This window comes from Cibotium barometz, chromosome 30 (genome assembly GCF_041138505.1).
Source record: "Cibotium barometz isolate CiBa-2024 chromosome 30, ASM4113850v1, whole genome shotgun sequence".
Taxonomy (NCBI): Eukaryota; Viridiplantae; Streptophyta; class Polypodiopsida; order Cyatheales; family Cibotiaceae; genus Cibotium; species Cibotium barometz.
In genome coordinates this window covers 13,451,822-13,479,457 of record NC_141075.1, presented here as the reverse complement: position 1 = coordinate 13,479,457, position 27,636 = coordinate 13,451,822, and the positions used below count along the sequence as shown (strand labels likewise).

Below are 27,636 nucleotides of genomic sequence, written 5' to 3'. Positions count from 1 at the left end.
TCTATAATTACTGACTGAACTTTGTGCAGAAATCCACATGTGAAACATGCAAACTATGTAGCATGCAGCAGTACATTGGCAGTCACAGGGCCTCTCACAACCTTTTTGTCGCAGATTTTTGGAAGAAGCTTTTGGGACAGTTTTCGGCCACATAGATTGCCCTCTTTCTTTGGCTGCTGGCTCAAAGGAGCTTGGCGGTTGGCACGTGGTTAGCCATTGGTGGTCAATCAGCAGCCTCTCCAGGGTGCAGCCACCCTTGGGAGTCTCACTACACTATCTCTGGGATTGCCCGAAGGCTCAGCAGGTTTGGCATTGGATTCTCCCGATGGACAGGTCCTCGACCCATATCATTTCATGGGGCACTGTTGCTTGGGCCACAGAGGCTGAGGCTAAATACAACCATGAAGGGCTAGATACCAACCTGCCTCCGTGTACGGGGCGGGGATTAGAGAATCAAAAGGTGGAGAAAGATGCTCCTCTTCCGGCTGGCCACTCTATGAGGAGAAGGCTATGTCATACAGGGGAGAAAAAGGGGGGGGAGGGGGGGGGGGGTATCCCCACCTCTCTTAGAAAAGGGCCAGGCCGCCAGAGCCTCAAGAAGGCTTCCCGTCGCTTCCGCATTCGGTCTGAGCCACCCTGCAAAATTCCCCCACTAACTGTGGAGGGTATGAATGATGTCGAGGCAAATGCTCTTGATGGACTCCGCGGGCGGAGTATGGGTACCCTCGATGGCTTCGGTGCATCTAGCTCTCCATATGTGCCAGGTTGCAATGCTACTGCAAATCTCCCATCTTAGGCATGAGCCCGGACTCGAGTGATCAGTAGATGGGACTAGGACTGCTGAAATGCAAAGGTGAGAGACCTGAAGGGCTAGCCCCCCACCTTCCTCCTTATAAGCCATGACAACCTTGAAGCTAGTTTTTTGTTAGCTAATAGAAGGATCTTTTTCCCGAGAAAAAAAACTATGTAGCATGAAATAGGCAAAGCCTTCTTTACACCCGTGAGTCTGTGCAATTCCACTTTGAGAGAAGAGAAGAGATAGAAAGCAAATAGTAGTCGACACAATATTGGGTCCCAATTTACCCATTGAAGGGACCACACCCCCCCCCCCACCCCCCCCCCCCCCCCCCCCCCATGCAAGCATGACTATCTGTATATATTTCTTTAGACAACTTTTACAATGAATATGAATGATGACTGAGGGCTTCCAAATGCAAGGACGAAGAAGACCAAACGCAGGCTGATCCAGATGCTGTCCAAGCTCCTTTGAATTGCTCTTCAATGATCACTATGCAATCCCAAAACTGAGGGATGCACATATGCAGCCTTGGAAATACTGCTGAGAGTATGCACAAAGCAGCCAATGGCTGTAGGCACCTTTGACCTGCTGGAAATGCTGAGAACTGAATGTGAACGATGGATGATTTATGTTGATTATTAGGAGCTGCTTATGTATGAACTAAGGATGCTGGTCGGTCCAGGGAAGGACTATCGACCAACAGATATTGGACAAAAATGCTATATTGCAGCATTAAATGCTGCACCTTTCTCCCTTGCTGCCCGTGTGATCTTGCCAACTGTTAGTTGCTGCCGGACTTGCTGCTGGTGACCTTGATGCTGGCCGACCGAGTGCTAATAGACTAGCAGCCTATGCCTCATATGCCCTGGATAGTGACCCGATTTTGCTTGTAGGGCCAATCTATATTGAGTCCCAAATTCCAACGAATCCTCGTATTGTGCCTTCATAGTGTCAAGATCTTTTCCCTATATTTCAAGCACATTGGGACTCCTATAAATTTTGAATCGTGCCTTTTCGACTGTGAGCATCGGCAACGGGGTTATTTGAGCCAAGGATATATTCAATTATACCTCCGAACTGTTGGAAGATGTGACTCCATATGGCTTGCCTGTCCCTCCATTGGGCACTAGGCATGGTTTCCAACATTTCAATGCCTGATGAAATGTCTTAACTGTAAACTCTCTCTCGTAAAGGAAATGTTTCCAATGTTTAAGCGTTGTCATCACCCCCAATAGCTCTTTGTCATACACAAAATAATTCTTTTCTGCATCATTTAATTTTCGGCTATAATTAGCCACTGGGTGTCCTTCCTATTGGAGGACAGCTCCTATGGCTAGATTGTTGGCATCGGTCCTTCCCTCCCTGAAACCGATCCCGTCAAGTGGGAAGACTCCGTTGGACACCCACACGCTTAATAGCACAACTTTAAAACCACAATTTGAAATGGACAACTTAATACAACTTGAAATTGAAATGAAAATGAAATGGAAAGATGGACACCAGCACTGGGGCCGGAACAGGCCGACCCCCCCCCTCAATATATGATATATTTATTGGGAGTATTTAACAAATACAATGCTCCATGGGTTCCAAGAACCAGATGATGTCCATGTACATATGAATACAGTACCAAACAAATAGGCTCGAAGTCGAAATTCGATGTAGATGCTCGAAGCAAAATGACCATTAGTGTGGTCCAGTCTCTACGGTCCTGTGCTTTCACTGGACTCCGTGGAGAGCACCTCACTGGTGTTCCGAGACCACGCACAAACAGGTGCTCTCGTACTAACGCCTGGCTCTCCCGATCTCAGCACCTTTGGACCAAGGTTCTCCAATAGAGCTTGGACTACCCGGCACCGAACGGGTGTTACCGTGGGGGATGAATCCCTTATCAGATTTAACACAAAGTACTTTATTTAAATCTGAAAATTCACTTACTTGTGGATGGCAGAGGGAAGTCCAATACCCATGTGTGCAGTTATTAGTGGAGGATACCAAGGATGTAGCCACCTGACTGTAAGAATACACACAGAGTCGCTTGGAGTTGCCTGCTGCTGGAGATGGCGTAGAGGAGCAGCCGACTATGGAAGAGCAAAGGCGTGGTCTGTTTGTAGAAGTCGTCTGCAGCCTGTGTTGCTTGTAGTGCAGAAAATTCAGCCACTTATATAGACCCCAGCCGCCTGGTTGTGTGCAGCCATAAACAGCCGCCTGAGATAACTGGCGCAAAGAGGGCAGCCTGCTGGGTGTGCAGTTCAGCTACGCCTGGCTGCAACCTGCGCAGCCCACCTGTAGGAGAGGACATGGGGTAGGCGCCTGTAGAAGAGTATGCGCAGCCACCTGTAGCATATACAGCCGCCAGTAGAAGAGCATGCGCAGCCTGTTATGAAGGGAGAGGACACACACACACGCACGCAGCTGCCTGCAAGAGGAGGCAGCACAGCCTGCAAGGAGTAGCAGCCAATCGCCTGGATGAGAGTTGCGCTTGCTTGCAGTGCAGAGAGCACAGTCGCCGCTTGGAGGATTAGCGCAGCCGTCAGCCAACAAAACAACCCAAAGATCGCCGATGGATGTACTACCAAAGGTGGTCGTTTTTTTTATAAAATTAAAGTGGGGTTACACTATAGTGATTTCCACGCTTGCATGTGGGTGACCAGTGTGGGTAGGTGACCATGCACCCACCCCCACACACACACTTAAGTGGGGCTCCCCACCTTGGCCCCTAAGTGGGTGCCCAAAGGGGGTGCCCACTTTTAAGTGAATGTGAACATTTAACCTTATAAAACAAAGGGTTAGAATATAAAATATTTAAATAACATGTGCCATATACTTACCACCTGTTCACATGCACCAAAACTTGTCAGAATACAGAACAGACTTCACGACTCACTGGCAGGCGTCCCCGCTCAGTAAGTAACACGTCAAGCAGGCAAACACAAAAATACATGTCATGCGAAAACAGTTTCAAACATGCAAAACATGTGTGCATGTGCAAATAGTAACATGGACATATCTCCCGTTCATGGAACAAGTACAAAATATCTGTCAGCACAAAACTGGCACGACGTAAAACATAAAAACCTGGTCTTCCTATGGAGTGACGGTCCCATAGGTAAGACACAGTTCCAGGCACGAGTCTCCCTATGGAGTGACAGTCCCATAGGCAAAACACGGCACGAATACTGGCTCTTTCATGGCGTGACAGTCCCATGGGTCGAACACAGTCCAGGTCATACACGGGTGGCACCAGTCTGGCTCCCGTCCATACGACACCGTCCTGCTAACACACGGGTGGCACCAGTCTGGCTCCCGTTCATGTCAGCAAAATACTGGCCTCTTCACATGAGACACTAGCCTGGCCTCAAGTGAACGAGACACAAAAACTGGAGCTAGACCAAATGGTCGGCCAATTGGTGACTACAGTCATCAAACATGAATAAGGCGGGCTGATCCTTGATTTGCCCCCAAGCCTTGCAAACCATTCTTTTGCATCATGACTTGTATTTCCTTGCACATCAGGAACTGCATGTACATTAGCTTTGGTGTGCTTGTCCTCGTGCTTTGGTTTGCGATCTGGGCATTGTCGAAACATGTGGTCTTTGCTACCACAAGAAAAGCATTTTCCATCCTTGGCATATTGCTCTCTTTGCTCCGGGGTTAAGCTGAATTTGTTCTTCCTTGGGCCCTGATCTTTAGATGTGTTATTTTCAACTTTACTACCCTTGTAGGGCTCCCGGAAGTTCTTTTCAGGTGGCTGTCCACCCTTTTGTAGATTTGGGACAGCCTTGTCTTTCCCCTTGGAACCTCCTTGATCCTGCTTAATCTTGAGCACCAATTGCTGCGTAGCAAGAGCAGAAGCTGTGAGTTGTTGCAAAGTATGTTTCGGGTGCAATTCTATGCCCGATTGATATGCTGGTTGCAGTCCAGAATGAAACTTCCTCTTTCTTTCATCCTCAGTGATTTGCATAAAGGGAGTTACTTCCAGCAACACTTTCCAGAATTTGTTAACATACTGTTGCACGCTTTCATTATCTCTTTGTTCCAGCCTGTCCCACTTTTGAGTGAGAGTTTGCTCCGCATTTGGTGGCAAAAACTGAGCATAGAATCTGTCTTTAAATTCCTTCCAAGTGGAGATGGGATCCTTGGTGATCTTTTCAGTGATCCACCAATGAGCAGCGGTCCCTTTCAAAAACATGCTAGCATGGCGTACTTTAGACTTTTCTGTAAAGTCCTCATCGCTAAAAGCAATGTCGAACTGTGCCACAAATGCTAACACTTTAGAAGCATCATGTTCACCATGAAAGACATCAAACTTGACAGATTTGTCACTTGCTTTGAATTCCTTGAGCTTTCTGGCATGAGGCTCATGGTCTTCTCTTTTTCTTTTCCCTTTATCCAACGGGGTAGCCCTATCTCCATGGGCTCCATGGGCCGTCATAGAAGTTTCATGAGGCACGGTGGCATGTGCTCCACAAACTTGAAACTCAGATGCATGTGACTTACCTGCATATGGTAATGTCTCTCCATGAGACAACTCAGAAGGCAAAATTTTTCTAGCAGCAAACCTGTCACCCTTACCAAGAGATACATGTCTTGAATGCATGTGACTTTCATGCCCTCCATGAGCACTGGCATACATATATCTGTCAGGCTTAGTGCCTTGTGGAGAAGATGCATGTCGAGAGGTGACTGTCACCTCTGCCTTTTGCATTAAAGATTTCAGCCTTTGAGATGCGGGATCTCCATGCTTCAAACGAGGTGGATTTCTGAATTTCAGCTCTCCGTCATCCCCCTCTTTGATATCACCTTTGCGGAGGAGGTAGGCAAGTGCTAACTCCCTCGGCTTCTTGCCCACTTCCCGTGCCATGGACTCAAAAGTCCATTGCATCAGCCTTCCTGGCTTCAATAGCACTTTGCACATGGGGATCTTCATGCAAAAACTTTAACTCTTGCTCTTGAGCCTGCAAAAGTTTTCTCATATGTTCCATTTCAGCCCTCATTGCATCAGGCTCTTGTTCAAGCATGACTGTCTTTCCTAGAGACAGTTGACCCTTTGATTCACTATCATTAACCCTTTCAAGGGGCTTGTGTCTTCCTCGCAGGGCATCAGACCCACGAGAGGCACTAGATGGACCCCTCGAATTAAGCACTTGCAAAGGGTTGCCTTGGCTGTCCATTGTGTTTAAAGTGTGCTAAAAGCGAGATGTCCAGGTTCGTTTCCCCACTAGGAAGAGGGAAACAACCGTGCTCTGAGACCAATGAAACTGATCCCGTCAAGTGGGAAGACTCCGTTGGACACCCACACGCTTAATAGCACAACTTTAAAACCACAATTTGAAATGGACAACTTAATACAACTTGAAATTGAACACATAACAACGTGCAACCATACTTGCTCCAAGTGGCTTTTAATGGCTCCATCTCCACCTCCAATGCTTGTTGCTCTCTTCTGAGCTCTTTAGTGCGCAAGGTCTCATAGGAGGATCCCTCCCACTCACATCTAATGCGGCTAGTTACCCTCATGGCCTTTTTCCACTGTGGTGTGCACACAATGTAAAAAGACAAAGCACATTGGATGAAAAGCCTAGTGAGTTCCCTAGTTCCATCTTTAATTGCCTGCTTTTGCATGCTTGCTTGAATACTTGCTCTCTCTAGAGCAAAGGCTCTGGGTGCTGCGGGCAAAGGGGTTGGTGTTGCTGTGGGAGTAGCACTACCAGCACCCCCGAATCCTACTTGGCTCTGTGCATCTTCCTCTTAACCCGACCGTGTTCAGTTTGATGCATCACCTGTATCCTCAGGCACAGGCCCACAACCACGTCTTGCCAGTTGATGTGGACAACCCTCTCTTTGCCTTGAAATGAGAGTTTAGCCTTACTGGATCGACTCAACTTGAGTTCCAATTGCTCAGTGGCAATGGCGGCTACAATTAGTTAGTACAAGTTGTGACCAAGAAACATTTGTAGTCATGCTTTGTTCATGGGTTGCAATCCCGATTGAAACCTTCTCTTCCTTTCCGCCTCAGTGACATGCATAAATTGAGACACCTCCAAAAGCACTTTCCAAAACTTTTGGACATATGCATTCACTGTTTCCCCCACATTCTGCTTCACCAATCCCACTTAATTGGTGTCTCATTCAATGCATTGGGAGGCAAGAATTGGGCATAGAACCTCTCCTTGAACTCTCCCCATGATCTAATAGGATTCGGTGAGAGCTTCTCTGTAAGCCACTAATGGGTAGCAATGCCTTTCACGAACATACTTACATGCCAGATCATGGATTTCTGAGTGAAATCCTCATCACTAAAAGCAATATCAAACTTGGCAATAAAAGCAAGTGTCTTTGATGCGTCATATTTCCCATGATATGGATCAAACATCACAGATTTGTCTCCGGCTTTGAAGCCACGAGACTTTGATGCATTAGCCTGCATCCATAGTTGTCACACGATATGTATAGATTAAAAAAACGGACGCAAGTCAATGTCGTTTTTTTTTCGCTTTTTCTTACGTGCGTGTGGCAGCCTCTCTACGACGTCTCTGTGCGGTGCTCAAGTCTTCTCCTACGGGCGTCTCTATGCGACGCTCAAGTCTCTCTCTCTCTCTCTCATTCTCTCTCTCTCTCTCCCGCACACGCTCAAGTCTCTCTCTCTCTCTCCCTCCCGCAAAATTGAAACTAAAGGTTGTATAGTATTAGTAAGTGCTTTAATGTTCATTGATGAATCTTCAAACTTCATATTACAAAATTTTATAAGTAAACTATAAATTTTGTATATATATATATATATATATATATATATATATATATATCGGGGACAACATTCACTACATTTGGAATCTTTTCAACACGTTTTCCAAACGTACTAAACGTATCGTTCACTACATTTGGAACCACCTTGATAACCAACACATGGTGGGACAATAGGACAAGAGAGCACTACATAGGGTATGTGATCATGGAGTCTGGTTCCTCCTTCATGCTACTTACTTCCATATTAAAGTATCAAAGGTTACCAATTACAAGTAGAGTCGATGACAACGGAAGTCTTCGCAATGATGAAAGCATTTGGAGTGTTGAAATCTTTGGTTTGTCGCGATCCTTCGCGACAAAAGTCTTCAAGAGGATGTAGGGAACCCTGGGAAAGCTTCCCCTATCGTTCAACTTGAGAAAGGAAAGCTGAAATTAGGGTTTTCAGCAAAAAGACCAGAAATTACAGTAAAAATGAGAGTTGTTTTGCTGAATTTCAATCATTGGGAGTATATAGGAGAGTGAACACCACCTGGAAACACTCTTGGAAGCTTGGAAATCACACTAGCAAGCTTGATTATGGAGTTAGGGAGAAGAAAGTGCAGAAAATTCAGCCAAAGAGGCCTCATGAAGGGGGAGCCTACGTCTAGAGAGAGAGAGAGAGATATGGTGAGTTATCCACTCTAGGTGTCAAGCAGAGAGGACAAGTGCCTTGTGGTGCAAGCTAGAACGGACACATGGCTGGTTGCTCCCTTTGTACCAAGGAGATAAGGTTTGGGCCATGGACATTGGGTTTTGTCCTCATCAATGTGTCCGAACACAAGGCTGATCATAACTTATAGTGAGTTTTGGTCGCCCAAAACTTAATGAAGTGTAGCGCACAAAGGCGATTCACGATGTGAACTGTTTCGGACCATTTCACGGTGTGAAGCACTAAGCGTTTCACGTCGTGAACTATTTCTGACCATTTCACGACGAGAAGCACTAAGCATTTCATGACGTGAATTGTTCTGATCTCGTGCATGCAAGGTTGATACCCTATGCTTCCTACATGCTCAAACACTCAATTCCCATATCATGCATTAAGAGAAGGGTTAAATACACTTTTACCTTGGACCCATTGTTGAGAAATGGATACCTTTTGTACTTCTTCTCTACTTATTGCCACGGAAACCAATTTGGTACCTTGGTCCTTGTGGGAATTTTTCTTCAGTTCAGAGTGGGAGTGTTTGATTTTGCTATCCATCCAATTGAAGAGTGCATCCACTGGTTCCTGTTGAACTTGTTGTGTGCCTTGTGCCTGTGGTTGCACGCCTTCTTTTCCCTTCCCCTTAACCTTGCTTAATTCGTTCACCTTGGTAGGTGGAGTTGGCAATGTTGCTCCTTTTTGTTTGGTGGGTTGAATGGGCTTCTTTTTCCAAACCAATTTTTGGGTATTCTTAACATTTGCTTTAACTGTAAATTGGTCCCCTTTGCCTTTATGGTCCTTTCGGCGAGCTTCTGAAAGTGCTAGTAGTATTGGAACTTGGGTAGGATTTGGGCACCCATATTGATGTATTGCCCTGGTTGCACAGTATGCAGATGAAGGCACTCCCCCCGTTCCAATACACCATAGAGGCCCCGTCATTTGCTCTCAGCCACACAGAGCGGAACAAGGTTATCAGGAAGGACATTGTCAGACTGGATACTCAGAGGACCTGGAGTTCACCTAGTCATCAACTGGGATAAGATGGCCTTCTACAAAGATCACCTCCTATGCCTAACAAAGGATTGTTTCATCATCCGCCCACAATACATGGAATCTAGACACACTTATCTTTTGGGGTGAGATGTGCCATTGGCCAAATCCACACCTTGTCCCACTAGCTAAGAGTGGAGACTGCCAGATATGGGCCTAGGGCGGCCGCACCAAAGGACAGGATATGCGAGCTCAATTACACAAAGCCCGAGACAGAGGATCATTACATATGCCGATGCCCTGTATACTATGAGATTCGGGGGAGGTTCCACTACCTCTTCCCAGCTGGATTCGGAGCACTTTCCAGGATCATGGACTTCCCAAATCAAAGATTCGGGGGAGGTTCCACTACCTCTTCCGAGCTGGGTTCGGAGCACTTTCCAGGATCATGGACTCCGCAAACACAGGGACTCCTTAGTGAGATTCACATCAGCTGTACTTGCTCGAGGACCAGCACAAAGAGCTCTCACCTACTTCTTCCATACCAGCACTCCAAGGTCCGATCCACCCATCATACTCAGATCACACGCTAGTGCAGGAACTCGGCCGAGAGGTGTGACACTCGACAAAGCCACGGAGTTATGCAAAGCTCAACGTCCCGGACCCCGTGGCCCTTGCCACAACCACGGCCACGCCACCACAAGAGGATCCGGGCCATCATCTCCCATCATCGTAGGACCTTCTCACGCCAGCTCAGTTTTACCACCTTGAGCACCATGTCACAACGGCCCATGAGGGATGTATTAGGGTGATATGAGATCAGATTTTGTAGTTCTAGATTTTTGTTATCTTTCTTTATTACTATTTTGTACCCAGGATGATGTACCTCATGGATATGATGTAACCTTTTGATCTCATAGGTCATTTTGGCCTTTTGAAGACGTTAATACAACTTTCTTTCTTTCTTCTCTCTCTCTCTCCCCCTTTACCTAGATCAGATTTTATACTTCTAGATTTTTGTTATCTTTCTTTTTTACTATTTTGTACCCAGGATATGATGTACCTCATGGATATGATGTAACCTTTTGATCTCATAGGTCATTTTGGCCTTTTGAAGACGTTAATACAACTTTCTTTCTTTCTTCTCTCTCTCTCCCCCTTTACCTCTTGGATGAGGTAGTTTCCCTCCGAGAGCGGCCAACCATGGAGGGAAACACCCCTCCCCAGTTTATATTTTGCCTCCAGTTCCCTCTATAAGAATGAGTAATGTGATCAATCACCATGCACAAATGATTGTTCATGAAATGGTTGCTAAACCAAACTTTATCCCCGAACTAACTCGCGTGATGGCTAGGCCATCTCAGCCACTAGACTAGCCCTCTACATTCCATGTTCCACATAAGCACCTTGGGGTAAACCCTTTAAGAGTCAAGCATGGTTACAACGCTGAAGCATACCCTTGATCTATAAAATAAAAAGCGCTACATTAGAATGAGAAACCCATTAAATACAAGTAGTGAAAGGGCGAAAATGCCAAATTGTTTAGTCTAGAACCAGTGCAATAGGAAATACATTGTTTCAAATAACTAATCAAAAACGTGTTGTAACAGACCAAGGTCCTTCACCACATGGCATCAGAGCTGGGCTCACCACTCAAAAGCTAGAACTATCTCCATGTAACAGGCCAAAGTCCGAAGGTCTAAAGCACACTCAATTGGTTTTTACTCATACATATCCAAAAGGAGCACACTCAATTGGTTTTTACTTGTACATATCTAAAAGGTGCAAACCCTGCTGCTCTACAAAAGCTGATCAATGGGACTCACATAAGGGCATGATGCATATATTCACATGCATCCACCAGAGGTATTCACACAAGGGCATTTGGGCATGACACATATATTCACATGCATCCACCAGAGGTATTCACATTGGATACGACAAAGAGGAAGCTCCATACAGAACTTGAATTTATGCCTAAGACATACCAGAACCAAAACATAACAACTTACCAGGAATCTTTTGGACCTCAAGCCTCACACAAAAATCATTGCAGAAGTGGTTGCAGTTTTTAGATAGAAGATCATAAGAACTGCCTTGCCATTCTTCACTGAGCTTGATCAAGATCTCCTTCACCTTTGACGGAGACAGTGGCGTTTGTCCTAAAGACAAGCTTTCCCTGTAGATGTACATGGGATTCTCTGTTCGACGACAGTTGAAAACACCAGTCCCTGACTCACAATAACCAAATGACCACTCTTGCTTGCCATATACCTGTTTTGAAAAGAAAACCGATTTCAGAAAAATAATTCTCAAAACTACCGCATAATCTTCCAACATTACATTCCTCCTACCTACCATCTTTTTCATGTACAAACAAACATGCACCATCCACAAGCATGCATTGATGGCACACATACATGCATGCATTTTCCATGCACATTCACATCATTGATATACCTATACTTTAAAATTTCTCTTCTGATGATAATGTTACACATGACCGAAGCAATATGCGATGGGACAAGCACATGATGAATTTAATGAATCTAAAGGACCGGAGGGCATCGAATAAACAAATTCCCTTAAAAGCTATTGTATGTGTGCAGTGCATATCCCAGACCATCATGTACATACACAAAGCGTAACAGTAGGCAAAAACATTTGTATGAGTCGTACATACCTTTCTGCATCATGCATAAACACTTATATGTACAAATTGTTTTTAATGAAATTAAAAGATGAAGCAAACATCAAATGAACATGTGCAAATTTCCAATGATCCATAAAATGCATAAAGGTGGGCAAAAGCCTTTGTTATGGTGCCCCAAGCCAGACTACTGCAGAGACTCCACGACTTGGAGGTACCATCAGACATGATCTGGGGGATCGTTGCATTATATGAGTTGGTCATAGGGCGGGTGAAATGGCTAGGTGGATCATCACAGGAGATCTCTCAGAGTGAAGCAAGGATGCCAACTGTCTCCCACTCTCTTTGGCCTCTGCATCAACGAGATTTCAGTCTTAGGGGAGGAGACGCATCACTAGCAGCCATCCTTGTTTCCATATCACTTTATGCTGATGACATTGTGCTTATTGCAGATTCTCCAAAGGCTCTCCAAAGGCATCTTGACACACTATAGAACTTTTCTGCACAGCGTGTGTAGCATGCAATAGGTTGATCGTCGTCGTAAGCGCAACAAAGCCTTCTTTAAACCTGTGAGTTTATGCAATCCACTTTACTTTGAGAGAGAAGAGTATAGATACAAGATAGAAAGTCGACACCAGATTGGGTCCCAATTACCCATTAAAAAGCGCCCCCCACCCCCCCCCCCCAAGCAGCAGTATTTGCTTGTATTTCTTTGGAGAACTTTGTACAATGACAATGAATGATGACTAAGGACTGCCCAACGCAAGGACAAGGAAGACCGAACGCAGGCTGAACCATATGCTGTCCATGACACCTTGAATAACTCTTCAATGACCACTATGCAAGCCCACAACTACTGAGGAATGCACATATGCTGGCTAAATGCTGAAGAGGACCTTCACTGAGGCCTTGGGAACTATAGCACAATAAAGTGTTGAGTGTTGGATGTATGCACAAGAAGCCAGAGGCTCTAGGCACACATATATGTTCTTGATTGTGATGAACATTATGATGACTGATTTATGCCAAGAACTGAGCACTTTCTTATATATGAACATTTTCTGTTGGTCGCCTTCAAGAGGCTGTTGGCCAGATTGGATAAGGGAAAATACCATAAAATAGCATTTAAATGCTGCGCTTTTTCCCATGCATGTCCCATCTGCTGGCCTACTGGCTGAGACTGGCCGACTTCTGTTTGAAGGCCCATGTGGGCTGCCAACTGGGTGTAAATGGTTTGTATGATGGCCGACTTGCTAAATATGGTAGATATGGTGGCCGACATGCTCATAAGAGGTGGCATAGGGTCTCCTCAACACTCCAAGAACTTGACCAATGCGCCTAAGCTTACTCCAAACCAGAAAGCTCAGGCAGGCAAGATCGGTGGTAAATTGAGCTAGAGGCTCCCGTGCTCTGTCCTGGGAAAGACCCCGTTTGGTTTTGACATTTTCCTCCCGAGGCAATTGCCTTAGGAGTGGCAAGTTGGGAAGTCTTGGGCTTTCCGCCATTATGCTTCATTTCGGCACTCGTAGAGGATCTAGAATATGGGAAACAAAAGGAGAGGGAGGAGGAGACAGCAAAAGAGGTGCTCGAGAACGGGTGCGCTCTTCGAGGGCCAGGATTTGCGCCTTCTGCTCTTCCAATCTCGTACCATGTTCTGCGATTGCTCACATCATCTGCTCGAACATCTCCTGCACACTCATGCCCGTTACACAAGAAGGACTGCCCGGTGCACTTTGGTCCCAAGATTGTCGTTCTCTCTCATTGTCGTGGCTAGCCATAGCAAGAAAATGCACTTCCTTTCCAGAGGGCAATCTTGACCATCCACTATGCGTGTCGGAGACTTCCGGAGGCTGAGAACCGTCCTTCCTTTGAGGGACAAGAGTCACATCGAAAGGGGGTGGTCCACCGAAGTCTAGAAACCAACCACACAAGCAAGAGAAAACATTTCTTTCTGGTTTTTCTAGCTGAATCTTCACACTTAGAAGGCTCTGATGCCAATGTAACATGCAAAAGCTTCGTGGTCAAATCACTAATTTCAATGGTCAAAGAATTCCGCAATCTTTCACGACGAATATAATGCACAAAACTGAAGTAGACGTGCAAAGAATAGAAAGAGAGAGAGAGAGAGAGAGAGGACACAGTATTGGGTCCCAAATGCCCTCTATAGGGCCCCCACCACGAATGGTGTATTTGCTTTATTAGAATGATGAAGATCTGAAAATAAAGACTGAAATCTTGACCTGCAATGTTCACCTTGGTAGGAGCACTCCACTCCCTTGGTTGTCCTGGCCCTTGGAACACGTCCACCCGTTGTAAAATATGAGCTAGTCTAATTGTTTTCTTGGTTGGGTTTTTATAACCCTGGCACTTCTTCATGTGCAGGACAATGCACACAACCTCGGATGCATAGAGTGGAACCCTGGCTGACTCGTCCCCGATTGGGCTCACAAGATCCTACACCTTGTTCAGATATGTCCACGGGGCATCCAAGTGTGGGATGCAAGTGACACTTTCCTATGAGCTCCACAAATGCCCGAGACATCATCTTGTTAAACGTCGTTGGTGCGTTGGTGAGACCGAATGGCATCACCACAATCTCATAATGGCCATCATAGTCACAAGGGACGGGGGACGGTGACGGGGGACGGTGACGGGGGACGGGGACGGGGACGGGACGGGGGACGGCCATAAGTAGGGAACGGGGACGGGGGAGGGAACGGCACTCAAAAAATACTTTTTTTTTTTTAATTTTTCTACTCTACACTTATTCTACTTTGGAAGTACATCAAAATGAGCACAAATTTACACTAAAATGGTAAGCTTTTGAGTCATTAATAATTAAGTAGATACAAAATGAGTCATGACTCAAGAGTCAAGACTAAGCCTTAAGGAGGCAAAATACAAGGACGGACTCAAATGAGTCAATGACAAAAAAGTGCTGAAGACTAGAGGCTAGAGGCTAGAGCTAAGTAGTAAGGCCCATGAATCATGATCCATGAATGATCATCCACGTGAAGTGCTCGCCTCATGGTCATGGGTAGCTTGTGCCAAAGAAGCATCAAGCTCATCCTCAGTCTCATCCTCACTGGCATGCTGCTCCTGCACCTCATCCTCTTGTTGCTCTTCTTGTTGACTCATCTCCCACTCGGTGAAGGAATCTGCCTTCTTGGTCACGCTCTTGCAAAGCATTCGCAAGTTCGCGCTGACGAAGATAAGGTCATTGGCACGCTCTACCCCGAGTCGGTTCCTCTTCCTAGAGGCAATGTGGCTGTAGGTACTCCAAAGTTGCTCCAAGCAAGAGGAGCTGACGGCCTGGCTAAGTATGCGGATGGCAAGCTGCTGCAGCTCCGGTCCATCTGAACCAAAGTCCTCCCACCATAGAGCAGCACCAACTTTGGAGCGGTCAACCTATGCATCATGACAGCCATAGGAGCCATGAAATGACCTGTACATCGAAAGCTGGTCCCTAATCTTGCGCCTAACCGATGCATCAGGCACAAGACGATCCAAGATGATCCTCCATCCAGCGCTCACCTCCGGCTCGCTCTCCTGCTTGTTGCCTTGGAATTCTGAGTCCACCACATAAGCTGCTGCATGCAATGGAGAGTAGTAGAAATTCCACCTTCCTAGACACAAGGCATGGATCTCCTCGTATCTGTCTTCGTCAAGCACGAAGTCTTTCAACTTCTCTATCATGCGATTCATGGCCTCGTAGACCTTGCTTATGCATGGTTGCATAGCGTCTACAATCCTCAATAGGTGGACTATGGGCCTCACCATAGCATCTGGTCTTCACACGCTCCCACCAAGAGGCGTCATCCGCCCGTAGACTACACTCTTGGCCAGTGTTTGTATGGGACTCTTGCATGGCGACAAACTCGTCGCGCTAAGGAAAAGCCCCCTCAAAGCACCGCTACAATCCTTCAACCGGCCCAACATGAAAAAGTTGTAGGCAAACCGGGTGTCGGAATATTTGAGGAGAGAGAGACAGGACCTCTTGTTGAACTCATGCCGAAGTCTTTGGTGGTTGAGGACAAAGGAGACCATGGTGTTGGCCTCCTCAATGAGCGGGCTGATCCATGGTAACGCCCCGATGTCCTTGAGGAGGTTGTTTAGGCAATGAGCCATACAAAAGGACACCGTGACATGTCCATACATACTTTGGAGAATAGCTCCCGCCGCCCTATTGGAAGGCTCAAGGTAGGATCAAAACGTACACACGGATCCAATCCGTACCGTACATCCGTACCGTACGGGGATCCGTACGTACGGATCGATCCGGACGTTTTGTTTTTTTTTCCCCGTTTTGTCCTTCTGTGCGGCGTGCCTGTGTCTTGCGTCTAGACTCTGGAGGCCATACGACCTCAACCTTCCGGTAAGGGCCAGCCGCCATGCTCTCTCCTCTACAGTCGCACTCTCTCTCTCTTCGCTACTGTCGCGACTCGCCGCCGCCTTCTCCCTGGGCCGCCGCCTGAGTTCGCCTCTGCCCTCACCACCCCTGTTCGGCCACTGGTGCCCAGTATGGCTCGCAATATGGCCTGGGGCTCTTTCCCCACCCACCCTTGCTCACACCCCGAAGGCAGCAACATAACTCTCTCTCTCTCTCTCTCTCTCTCTCTCTCTCTCTCTCTCTCTCTCAGCCTTAGCCCACCATATGTGGGCGACTCACTTGTGACAATGTGACTTGTCTTAAGTAATAAGTATTAAGTATTAAGTACGATTAACTTATTAAGTATGATTGACGACTTGTGATTCTAATTTCTCACTTTTGAATTAGTAGGTTTGTGACCTTGTTGTGTCCCTTGTTGTGTCTCTATTTCGAAAGTTTTATATGTCAATGTGGACATGGACTGAAATTTTATGTAGGTGGCTGAAATTTCTGAGATTTTATGTATTTTTACCAATGGTACGTATTTTTACGTACCTTAAAATTTTTTTCCGTACCAAACAACGTACAGTACGTACGGATCCGTACAGTACATAACGTTTGGTACCACCTTGGGAAGGCTCCCCATCCGCAACAAAGCCCACTACATGCTCGGGGCCAACGATCTCCATGGTGGTAGCCCACTCCGCCGCAAGCACATCCACGCTCTTCCCAGTGCCGGATGCATCATGAGATGAGATGAGGTACATCTCTCCGCGGGAATATGCAACCATGCCGTGAATACTCCTCTTGCGGGTGTCACTCCATCCATCCACAATGAGAGAGACTCCGTTTCCCTCCCATTGCCGCTTTGTGTTGTCGGCCGCTTGCTCTACAATGCGCTTCTCCTTGTCGAGCAATGTAGTGCGCAAGCTCTCGGATGAGGGGGGCGTATAGGTTGAGCCATACTCCCCAATCTTCTTAACCATGACCTTGAAGTATTCCGACCTATTCAAGAAGTAATTTACTAATGAGAAGGGGACTAGGATGATGAAAACATGAATGATGAATTGGCAATGATGGATTGCACTTACCTAGCCGCTTGAAAGGCAATGTGGTCGTGGAAGAAGAAGCGGCCACCGCCATATCCACCTCCTCCTTCAACTTGGGGTTCCAATTCTCCCCAAGTGTAGATTGTCGCCGTGGGCCACGTAATGATTGAGAGGCCGTGGAGATGGAGGGTGCCGGTGTCGTGGATGGAGTAACATTCCGACTTGATGGTGAAGGTGATGGTGTGCATGATCCCGATCCACCACATGACTCCATGGTAGAGGCTTGAGTTCCTCTCCCCATCGTCGCGGGATCCACGGCCACTCGTGGTGTCCTTCTTGTCGCTTCGACCGCTTCGTAGACGCTAAGCTTGTCAAGAAGTTCCCGTCTCTTCTCGGGCGTGACATTCGTGCAAAACCTCACCTCATGCCCACTCTCATGCAAGAGGTGGGCTCGCACTTTGTCAGCGCCACCCGTTCGCCGGTACGGGCAAAGCTTGCATACCCATGGCCGAGAACCGCCTCCATGAACGGATGTGGTGTAGTTTACCTCCTCCCACCATGTCCATCCCATTGTCCTTCTACGAGAAGCCTCGGCACGTGAGGAGGATGCCATGGTTGAAGATGGCTTGACTCTTGAGCCTTGAGGAATGAGAGAGAGAGAGAGAGAGAGAGAGAGCCTTGAGGAATGAGAGAGAGAGAGAGAGAGAGAGAGAGAGAGAGAGAGAGAGAGACGGACTAGAGGCTTGGAAGTTGGAAGACTCGAAGAGTCAAGACTCAAGAGGCTTGAGAGAGAGGTGAGAGCCTAGGCCCTAGAGCTTGGAACTTGGAAGTTGGAAGAGAGAAGATTCAAGAAGCTTGAGCCTTGAAAGCTTGAGCAATGAGCCTTGAGAGTTGTGAACTTGTGTGTGCTTGTAGCCTTGTAGAGGCTTGTTCTTATATAGATAGGCAAGAAAGAGAGAGGAAAGCCTCAAGGGCAAGAGAGAGAGAGAGAGAGAGGGCCAAGCCTCAAAGAGCCAAGGCCCAACAGCCATAAACGGCTAGAAAGGGGCAGGCAGGCGCAACGGCCAAAAACGGCAGCAACGGCAAGCGCAACGGCTCTCTGTCGTCCCCGCACAGCGCCCCGTCCCTGCTCCGTCCCCGTCCCCGTCCCCTATTTGAAACGTCCGTCGAGGGACGTCCGTCCGTCCCCGTCCCGTTTCGCCGTCCCGGCGTTCGAAGGCTCCGTCCCCTCCGTCCCCTGTGACTATGATGGCCATGTTCAGTCCTGAAGGCTGTTTTTGGAATGTCAGCCGTAAAGATCCGAACCTGATGATAGCCACTATTGAGGTCTATCTTTGAAAAGAACTTTGACGGTTGAGTCGCTCAAGAATATAATCAATCTTGGGCATTGGGAACATGTTCTTCACTGTGACCTTGTTAAGAGCCCTATAGTCCACGCATAATCGTGCGGACTTATGCCTTGAAAACAATTACATGTAACACAGAGCTGACACTGCCCCCCCCTCCCCTTCGCGCTTTCACCTCCCCTACTTCGCCATTCTCCGCCCTTGCTTCCCCCCCTGCACCCGCCATTCTCCCCCCTACTCACCCTCGAACCCCCCCCCCCACACGCACTGTCGCCCTACCCATGGTGCCTTCCCGTCCTACCGGCCACTGCCTCTCCCTCTCTAGCGCACTCTACTCCCCCCTCCCTTGCCTCCCTCCACCTCTCCCCTGCGGCCTCTTCCGCCTCCCTCCGCCTCTCCCCCACAACCTCTTCTGGCCCCCTCCCCCGTCCCTTTTGGCTTCACCTCTTTCGTTCTCGCCACTTCTCTTCCGTAATTAGCAGGGCAATTTTTTCAGTTTTTAGGCATCTTTCGACAAGCATCAGCCTCTTCTGGTCTTCATCCCACCAGAGGACTCCATGGCAGCTGCTCCGTCAAAAGTGGACCTCCAACTCCTCACTTCGACAGTCGCATCCCTAGAGGCCTCCACTCTGGTGTGCAAGATTGCTGTTAGCCGCCCGGCACGCGGACAGCTCAGGGATCTTTTACAGGCAAGCCTCCTTGGCATGGCTACTACCAGGTTGAGTTTGACGCACCAGCGGCGACAAATAGAGTCATGGAGCTGAGCCCCATCGCACTACGTTGTGTGATGTTTTATGGGAACCTCCAACTCAACTTGTACATGTGTACATGAGTGCTGTTGGTGTTGTGGTGAAGTCGTGGGAACACCCATTGACTTGGTGTGGGCATCGTGGATGCAGCAGTCAGGCTTTTGGTGTTGATGGCTCGTATGTGTGCGGTCGTTTGGTTTGGTGCGGGCACGTCAAAATACAAGTGGGCATTTGGGAGGTTGTGTTGAAGTGTGTGGAGCATCGGTGAGCAATTGGTGAGGCAGCCTTTAGTGGGTGTGAAAGCAGTATGGGTGGCCATCTTTAGGCCTTTTTAAAAAAATAAATTAATGATGGATAAAATGGCCATAAAAAGGTGGTGTGCGTGGAGCATTAGATGGCTGCCAACGCATGCTTCTGGATGGGTGGTGAGTCGGCGCTGCAGAAAAAAGCGAAGTCGCCGTGGTTTTGAGGCGGCCCCCTGGGAGCGAAGAGAAGTGGCCGGGCAGCGTGTGCAGAGGGGGCCTCTCTTTAGAGAGGGCAGGTAACTTGAGCAGCAGGCGTAGCTGCAGTTAGAGGGAGACGGCCTCTGCGCGGCGTGTGGGGATGGCGAGGAGCCGACGGGCAGGAGGCCGCCGAGTTGTTTGAGGTGGTGGCTGCAGGGTGTAGCCGGGACAGTGGAGAAGGCTGGGAGCCGACGAGACGGGAGGAGCTGACGGGCAGGTGAAGTGTGCTGGGGGTCGTGTAGAACTGGTGCAGCCGGAACTGCAAGGGGACCCGACTGGGAGGAGGCCCCCGTGTGTGTGTTGTGTGTGAGCTGCTGCAGACGGCGCAGCTGGAAGACGAAGCCAAGCGTGGACTGGGTGAGGAGCCCGGGTGTTTTGTGGGAGCCAACAGGTGACAGGCCCGTGTGTTCAACCGTGGGGGTTCTGAGGCAGGCGTGGCTGCTGGTATGGCCGCCAAGTGTGGAGGCCGCAGGGTGTAGCCGGGACTGTGAAGCTGGAAGAGGAGCTGACGGGGAAGAGGAGAAGCCCGTATGTGGTTGTGGGTGGCTTGCTGCAGCCACTGGAAGCGCTGGAGCGCAAGTGGAGTAGGAGCTGGCGACTGCTGGTGAAAGGAAGCCGTCTCAAGGAGAGGAGCTGGAGAGGAGTCCGGTGTTTTGTGTGTAGCTGCAGCTGCAGGCGCAGCTTGGGGTTTGAAAGGAGGAGAGCTGCAGGAGAGAACCAAAAGGAAAGATGGCGTAGCTGCTGATGGACAAGGCCGACAGGCTGACGGGTTGGTGATAGTGAAGAGCAAAGGCCACCTATGGGCAAGGTGGGCACAGAGGAAGCAAGGTTGGCGAGGACGTGCAGGTCAGGCTGACAGAGACAGGTCAAGAGGGAGCCACTTGGTATTGTGAGGCTTGGGCTAGTTGTTGGGTTGTGACAAAGGCAGAAGGGTGACTGGTTTATCCTTTGAGGACCGGCAGTGTACTGGTGGTGTGGCAGAGAGGATCTCAGCTGAGGTGCAGAGCAGAGAGCGAGAAGGGCTGCTGCAAAGAAGCAAGAGCGAAGGGATTTGGATCGACCAGGAGCTGGAGCAAGCAGATTGCGAGCGGTGCTTGGTGTAGCTGGTGTCTGGGATATCTTGGGATATCCGACTCTGTAAAGGTCAAGGTCTTTTTTGAAATATGAGTCTTGTTCATGCTCTCTGGTCTGGTGTTCTGGTGTGTTTGCATGCGTGTGTGGAAGTGTGGCATGCTATAAGGGCGTAGACAGCTCTACCGCTTCCGTGCCATCAACGTACAGCTAGGCCTTCTTTACAAGATGACAACACGGCTTCGACCTAGCATCCGACCCACTAGCCGACATTTCAGGCTTTCCTATGACAGTCTGCTTCCCAGGCCTCAGGAAGGAATACCTTCCTCATGAATCGGTGATTGGTGGCGCTATCTGGAGAGTGATGGAGTCCCCCCCACCACCGCTTCGACCCTTGCTCGGGCAGCCAGGGTTCCATCTCTTTGCACTTGCATAGCCTCTACGGAGACAGTGTCGCAAGTCGTATCTCTTCCTTCCCTCCGAAGAGGCCCCATTCTACACAGTAGTACTCTAGCCTCCCAAGCCAATGCTTCATATGCATGCAGATGGGACATCTCACTAGAGTTTGTCCTCATCTCGCAAGTCCTGGAAACCGCCTCCAGTGGTCCCCCCTCGGTCCTAGCTCAGATCCTCTTCATGGGCCTGAGAGGGACACAGGCCCACAGCTACCTGAGCACCAAGATCCGGCCGCGGCCCACACTGATGTTCGCGAGTGGCAGACCATTGGCCCGTGCCGAAGCAACCAACCGACTTCTAGAGCTGATCGGCGCCGCTCGACGGCACCAAGCTGGCAGAGCACAGGAGGATACAGTTTTGTCATAGAACCGTTTCGAGCATTTATCGCAGCAACCACCTCACGGAGATCTCCCCCGGTTAGAGGATCCCACCTCCACGCGATTTCGAGGCCGTCACACCACCAAGATTCCTCTTCAAGTTCTCAGATTCCAATGAGGCCAGTTGATCTCACCGAGCCTTCGGCGGCCCCCTCCTCACACCCTCCCTCTCCAGAGGATTCCTCAATGTCGCTTCCCTCCCCCCCTCTTCGCAACTTCCCCATCCCCCTCCGCCTCCTCCCCCACCCATCTCACCGAGCCTTCGGCGGCCCCCTTCCCTCTCCGGAGGATTCCTCCCTGCAACTTCCCTCCCCCTCTTCGCAACTTCCCCGTCCCCCTCCGCCTCCTCCCCCAACCCCCTCCGCCTCCCCAACCCTCGTCTCCCACTATCCCTGCAGTTGCCCCCCTTGCCTCGTCCTCATCAGAGCCCACACTCCCCCCTCCCTCCACCTCTCCTAAGGATTCCTGCCACTCTCCAACCATGCCAAACACAAAGCAAAGACAGCCTGCACTTCCCCCTCCCTCTGCCTCTCCTGAGCATTCCTACCACCCTCTGTAAACGGAAGGGCAACTGTAACACGAAAATCTTATCAATCATGAAAACTGAAAAAACACATATGCATGCAAGATAAAAGACGATGACAACTCTACACAATACACCACACTAGGGGCCAGAAGATGGGCTGACCCCCCCCCCCTCCCCCCCGCCCATCTTCACAGTACAGTATGAAAGGAAAACAAAAACATATGCACCAAAGGGCACTTCCGGCATGAAGCACATGCACGACAACTACGGACAGCCCAATGCGTTCGCCTGCCTTCCCAGCATCCACAGCGCGTAAGAAATACGTACCAAGACATGAAGAGACAAGAATATTGATGATGTGTCATCGCCGTGTGTCACTCCAGCCATCCGAAATGATAGTGCAACCAAATTGTTGCCAACCTACTTCTTTCACTGGCACCAATGCCTTGTCTATCAAGGCCTGTTGCTCATCAAGCATCGTGGTGCGCATCTTTTTGTACTCAAGCCCTGACCATGACTCCGTGTGTCCAACCTGGGCTATAGCTCTGACCATCCTCTTCCATTGGTCAGTCCTCAAAACATTGAAGGAGATATTGCACTCTATGAGAGTGCGAGCAATCTCCATCTCAGCCACCTTTTGCCTTTCTTTGACCCAAGACTGTGCATGCACACGAGAAGGCAAGGTGGTTTGCCTTTCCGTATATGTATCACCCTCATCCTCATCTTGCATGACAGAAGGCCTCTTTCTGGCAAACGATGCCTGCTCAGAAGAGGCAGGCTGAGATTCGTCAACCTGCATGGATGGACCGGCCAAGTCCCCAAGAAGAGCATCATGAAGCACATCCTGTGTCTCTTGCGTGCCTCTTCCTCTTCCAGCTGCCCCCATTGCAGGGAAATTTTCAGCAATCAACTAATCTCTCAATGCTTGTGGCACTCTCTTGCACCATGCACAATTGTTGGTGGTGCCAATGCCTGTGAGGTGCTTGATGACACGAGTAATTGTACTCGTGAGGGTGAAATTGCAGTACTTGCACTGCCATTGTCGAGTGCCACTACCTGCCTGCCCTGGAGTAGTCACAATGCGAATGACGTTTGTGTGCTCCTTCCAGTATGGGTCCTCTCGCTTCGGCATGATTGCTCTGACAAATTCAATGCACAATGCCATACAATTTCAATTAGGATTCAGCAATCATGCAATGCATAATACTTAGTGGGCAGAGAGAGAGAGAGAGAGAGAGAGAGAGAGAGAGAGAGACTTGAAGGAAAGAGAGGCTGAGAGCTCAGTGCACGGTCCACAGATGGTGAGCTAAGGCTCTAAGAGAGAGAGAGAGAGAGAGAGAGAGAGAGAGAGAGAGAGAGAGAGTTATGTTGCTCCCTTGGGGGCTTGAGCAAGGGTGGGTGGGGAAAGGGGGGCGAGAGAGCAAGGCGAACACAGAAGATGGCGAACAGGTCGAGGCGGCGGCGACAGTAGCAGAGAGAGAGAGAGTGCGAATGTAGAGGAGAGAGAGTGCGACTGTAAAGGCCCTTACCGGAAGGTGTGCGCCGTACGGCCTCCAGAGTCCAGACGCAGAAGCAGGCGAAACCCCAAAAAAAAATGTTTATCACTGGCGAAACCCCAAAAAAAACGTACGGATCGATCCGTACGTACGGATCCCCGTACGGTGCGGATGTACGGTACGGATCGATCCGTACGTACGTTTTGATCCTACCTTGCAGCCCATAGCACTCCCACATCAGCCCGGAACAACCCTGTATCTTCACCTTCCTCCTATATGGCTCACAGGACAGGGCAAGTCGACCAGCCTTGCGAGGCTGTTTTCAGCAGTCGGCCAGCCCCCAGTAGCCACAAAAGGGAGCGACCAGCAACAATATGTGAGCCAGTAAGTCTCTGATCAGCAGAGAACCTGTCCAAGCAAAATCGACCAGCTCTTTCCCCTGTTTTATGACCTGCAAAACTGTTTTCAGTGCTGTAAAACAGTCGGCCAGCAATGGGAGACATGCAGAAGGAGCCGGCCAGCATCTCTCATACATCTGGTGGGTATCCGTCGCAGTAGATAGCTGTTGTTGGCTGCCAGCAGGCTGAAAACCAGTCAACCAGCTCTCATGCACACCAAAAAGCATGCGCCTACCATAAATGTGGAGTCTCTTTCAAGAATAGAGCTCCTCCACTAATAATAGCTGTAAAGTGTGCTTTTTAGGTCCAGAAGAGGGCGCCTACTTGAAGATGGCCCAAATATTATATACCTAGATGAATCCAAGAACAAGCCCAAATTCACCTTTTAGGAACGTGCATGTTATAACTATCAACTCCATTATGCATAGTATGGACTATATACTACGACATCCCCACTAATGTCATCAATGCCCAGTAGTGGGTGTAGAACTCTATATCAAGATATGCTCTCACACACGCACTCCACACACGCACTCCACACACACGCACACATAAGAGCATATATTCACACAAAGCCCTTCGTACTGTAGAACGAATTAGTACAGCAAATAAGTAGTTGATAGGGCAAATGCACCGCTAAAGATAGAAAGAATAAGCACAATATCAACTGGCCACAACTCGGACGAAAACTTCACAATGTGAAATCTCAATGTCCACTAGTACGGCTGAATTATATACCTAGATGAATCCAGGAACATGCCCAAATTCACCTTTTAGGAATGTGCATGTTATATACTCATGGTAGTCAACCCACAAGACTATATAACTATCAACTCCATTATGCATAGTATGGACTAGATACTACGACATCCCCACTATTCTCATCAGTGCCCAATAGTGGGTGTAGAACTCTGTATCAATATATGCTCTCACACATGCACTCCACACACACACAAACACATAAGAGCATATATTCAAACAAAGCCCTTTGTACTGAGTTTCTGTCAAACCTCCGGAGATGCATGGCAAACTCAGCCATAATGAAGCCTAGCACAAAGGGAAATAGCAAATAGAAAGAATTAGTACAGCAAATAAGTAGTTGATAGGGCAAATGCACCGCTAAAGATAGAAAGAATAAGCACAATATGAACTGGCCGCAACTCTGACGAAAACTTCACAATGTGAAATCTGCATGTCCGCTAATACGGCTGAATTATATACCTAGATGAATCCAGGAACATGCCCAAATTCACCTTTTAGTAACATGCATGTTATATACTCATGGTAGTCAACCCACAAGACTATATAACTATCAACTCCATTATGCATAGTATGGACTAGATACTACGACATCCCCACTAACATCATCAGTGCCCAATAGTGGGTGAAGATGGCCCAAATATTGTCCATAGCCCATCTTTTGGCCGCCACGTGTATTAAATAAGTCCTCTCCACTGTGTAAAGCTTATAATTTGTCCAGTCACTTATAAGTGTGTGAACCCATACTTATTAGTATGTGAAATCATAAAGCTGTAAATTGGGCTTTTAGGGACACTTACAACCTGCAAACCATATGTAGACCACTTGTCAGTCCCAAACAGGTGTGCACATCCACATCCACATCCACAGGGCAGAGTCACATGGGGACGGGGGACAGGGATGGGGGACGGGGACGGGGACGGGGAAGTGCCCTCCCGGGGACGGGGTCGGGAACGGCAAAAAAAAAACCTCTTTTTTAAAAGCAATTTAGGAGTTGTATGCATGACATACATATAGAGACACACTTTGAACAAAATTTTACACCGAATAGACAAAAAAACAAGAGTCATTTTGAGCAAAATGCGCTAATAAAACATCGATGGCACACTGATTATGTGATTGATAGTTTGATAGATACAAAGAGATAAGTACATGCCTCATGGGCAGTGAGGGTTACAAAAAAGAGTGGGTACAAAACAGGGATACTAGATAGATCACAATAGATCATGGCCATTGGCAGTGGGCACCAAAAAGGTGAGATGGCTCAAGGCTCAAGAGTCAAGCCTCAAGCTCCTGAAGTGCTAGCCTGGCGGGAGGCTTGGAAGTCGAAGTCGTCGATGCCATTTGAAGCCTTCTCCTCCCCCTCAGGCTGTAGCTCCTCCTCTACCTCCTCAAGATGCTCCTGAGCTGCAGGATCCTGCTGTGCCATCTCCCATTCGGTGAAGGGATCCGCCTTCCCTGTTGCTGTCGCACATAGCATGCGCAAGTTAGCGCTCACAAAAACCAAATCACTTGCCCTTTGCACTTCAAGGCGGTTCCTCTTCTTAGAGGCAACGTGACCTTAAACGCTCCAAAGTTGCTCCAAGCAACTAGAGCTCACAGCCTGGCTAAGGATGCGAATAGCCAAGCGCTGCAACTCCGGCCCATCTGATCCGTAATCCTCAAACCAAAGAGGAGACCCAATCTTGAGGCGGTCAAGCTGTGCATCTAAACATCCAAAAGATCCCTGCCGCGTCCTGTACTGAGATAGCTGGTCTCTGATCTTCCGCCTGATGGTAGGGTCGGGCTCTAAGCGCTCCAAAATGATCCGCCATGCCCTGCTTACTTCCTTGTCGGCCTCTTGTTTTCTGCCCTGGAACTCTGGATCAACCACAAAGGCAGCCGCATGAAGAGGGGAGTAGTAGGAGTTCCACCTGGACTCACATAATGAGTGGATCTCCTCAAACTCGGCCCTGTCTGGCACAAGCTGCTGGAGTGACTTGATCATGCGATCCATGGCCTCATAGACCTTGCCGATACATGGTTCATGGCCGTCAATGACTCGTAGAAGGTGAACAATAGGCTTGACCAAGGCATCGAGTGTCTTCACCTTCTCCCACCAAGCGGCATCGTCGGCGCGATCTCGGCACGTTCTCCCTGTTGCCGATTTTGACTGCGGCATGGCAGAAAATTAATCACCAAGGAAAAGCCCTCTTAGGGCTCCGCCACATGTAGACAAGCGGCCTAGCATCAGGAAGTTGTATGCAAACCTTGTCTCAGAATACTTGAGGAGGGAAAGAGTGCTCCTTTTAGAGAACTCATGTCGCAGCCTTTGGTGGTTGAGGACAAAGGATACAAGCTGGTTAGCCTCCTCAATGGTGGGTGCAATCCATGGCAAGGCACCTATGTCTTTGAGGAGGTTGTTGAGACAATGGGCCATGCAAAAAGAAACTGTGATGGATGGATACATTGACTCAATAATGCTCCCGGCTGCCCTATTTGACGCCTCTCCATCCGCCACCATGCCGACCACAAGCTCCGGCCCAATGACCTCGATCGTGGACGCCCATTCCGCGGCAAGCACATCCACGGCCTTCCCACTGCCACTCGCATCATGTGACTCGATGAAGTACACTTTGCCCCTTGAGTAGGCCACCACTCCATGGATGGAGCGCTTGCGCGTGTCA

General features: G+C 48.6%; 1 protein-coding gene across 1 annotated transcript in view; it reads right to left on the bottom strand.

Moving 5' to 3' along the window:
- Positions 1 to 27,636, bottom strand: part of LOC147621185 (uncharacterized) — a 53,836-nt gene that overhangs the window by 5,496 nt on the left and 20,704 nt on the right. Inside the window, exon 2 of the mRNA XM_086823912.1 lies at positions 11,234 to 11,495. Within this exon, the coding sequence (XP_086680038.1) occupies positions 11,234 to 11,495 (262 nt within the window). The remainder of the gene's footprint in view (positions 1 to 11,233; positions 11,496 to 27,636) is intronic.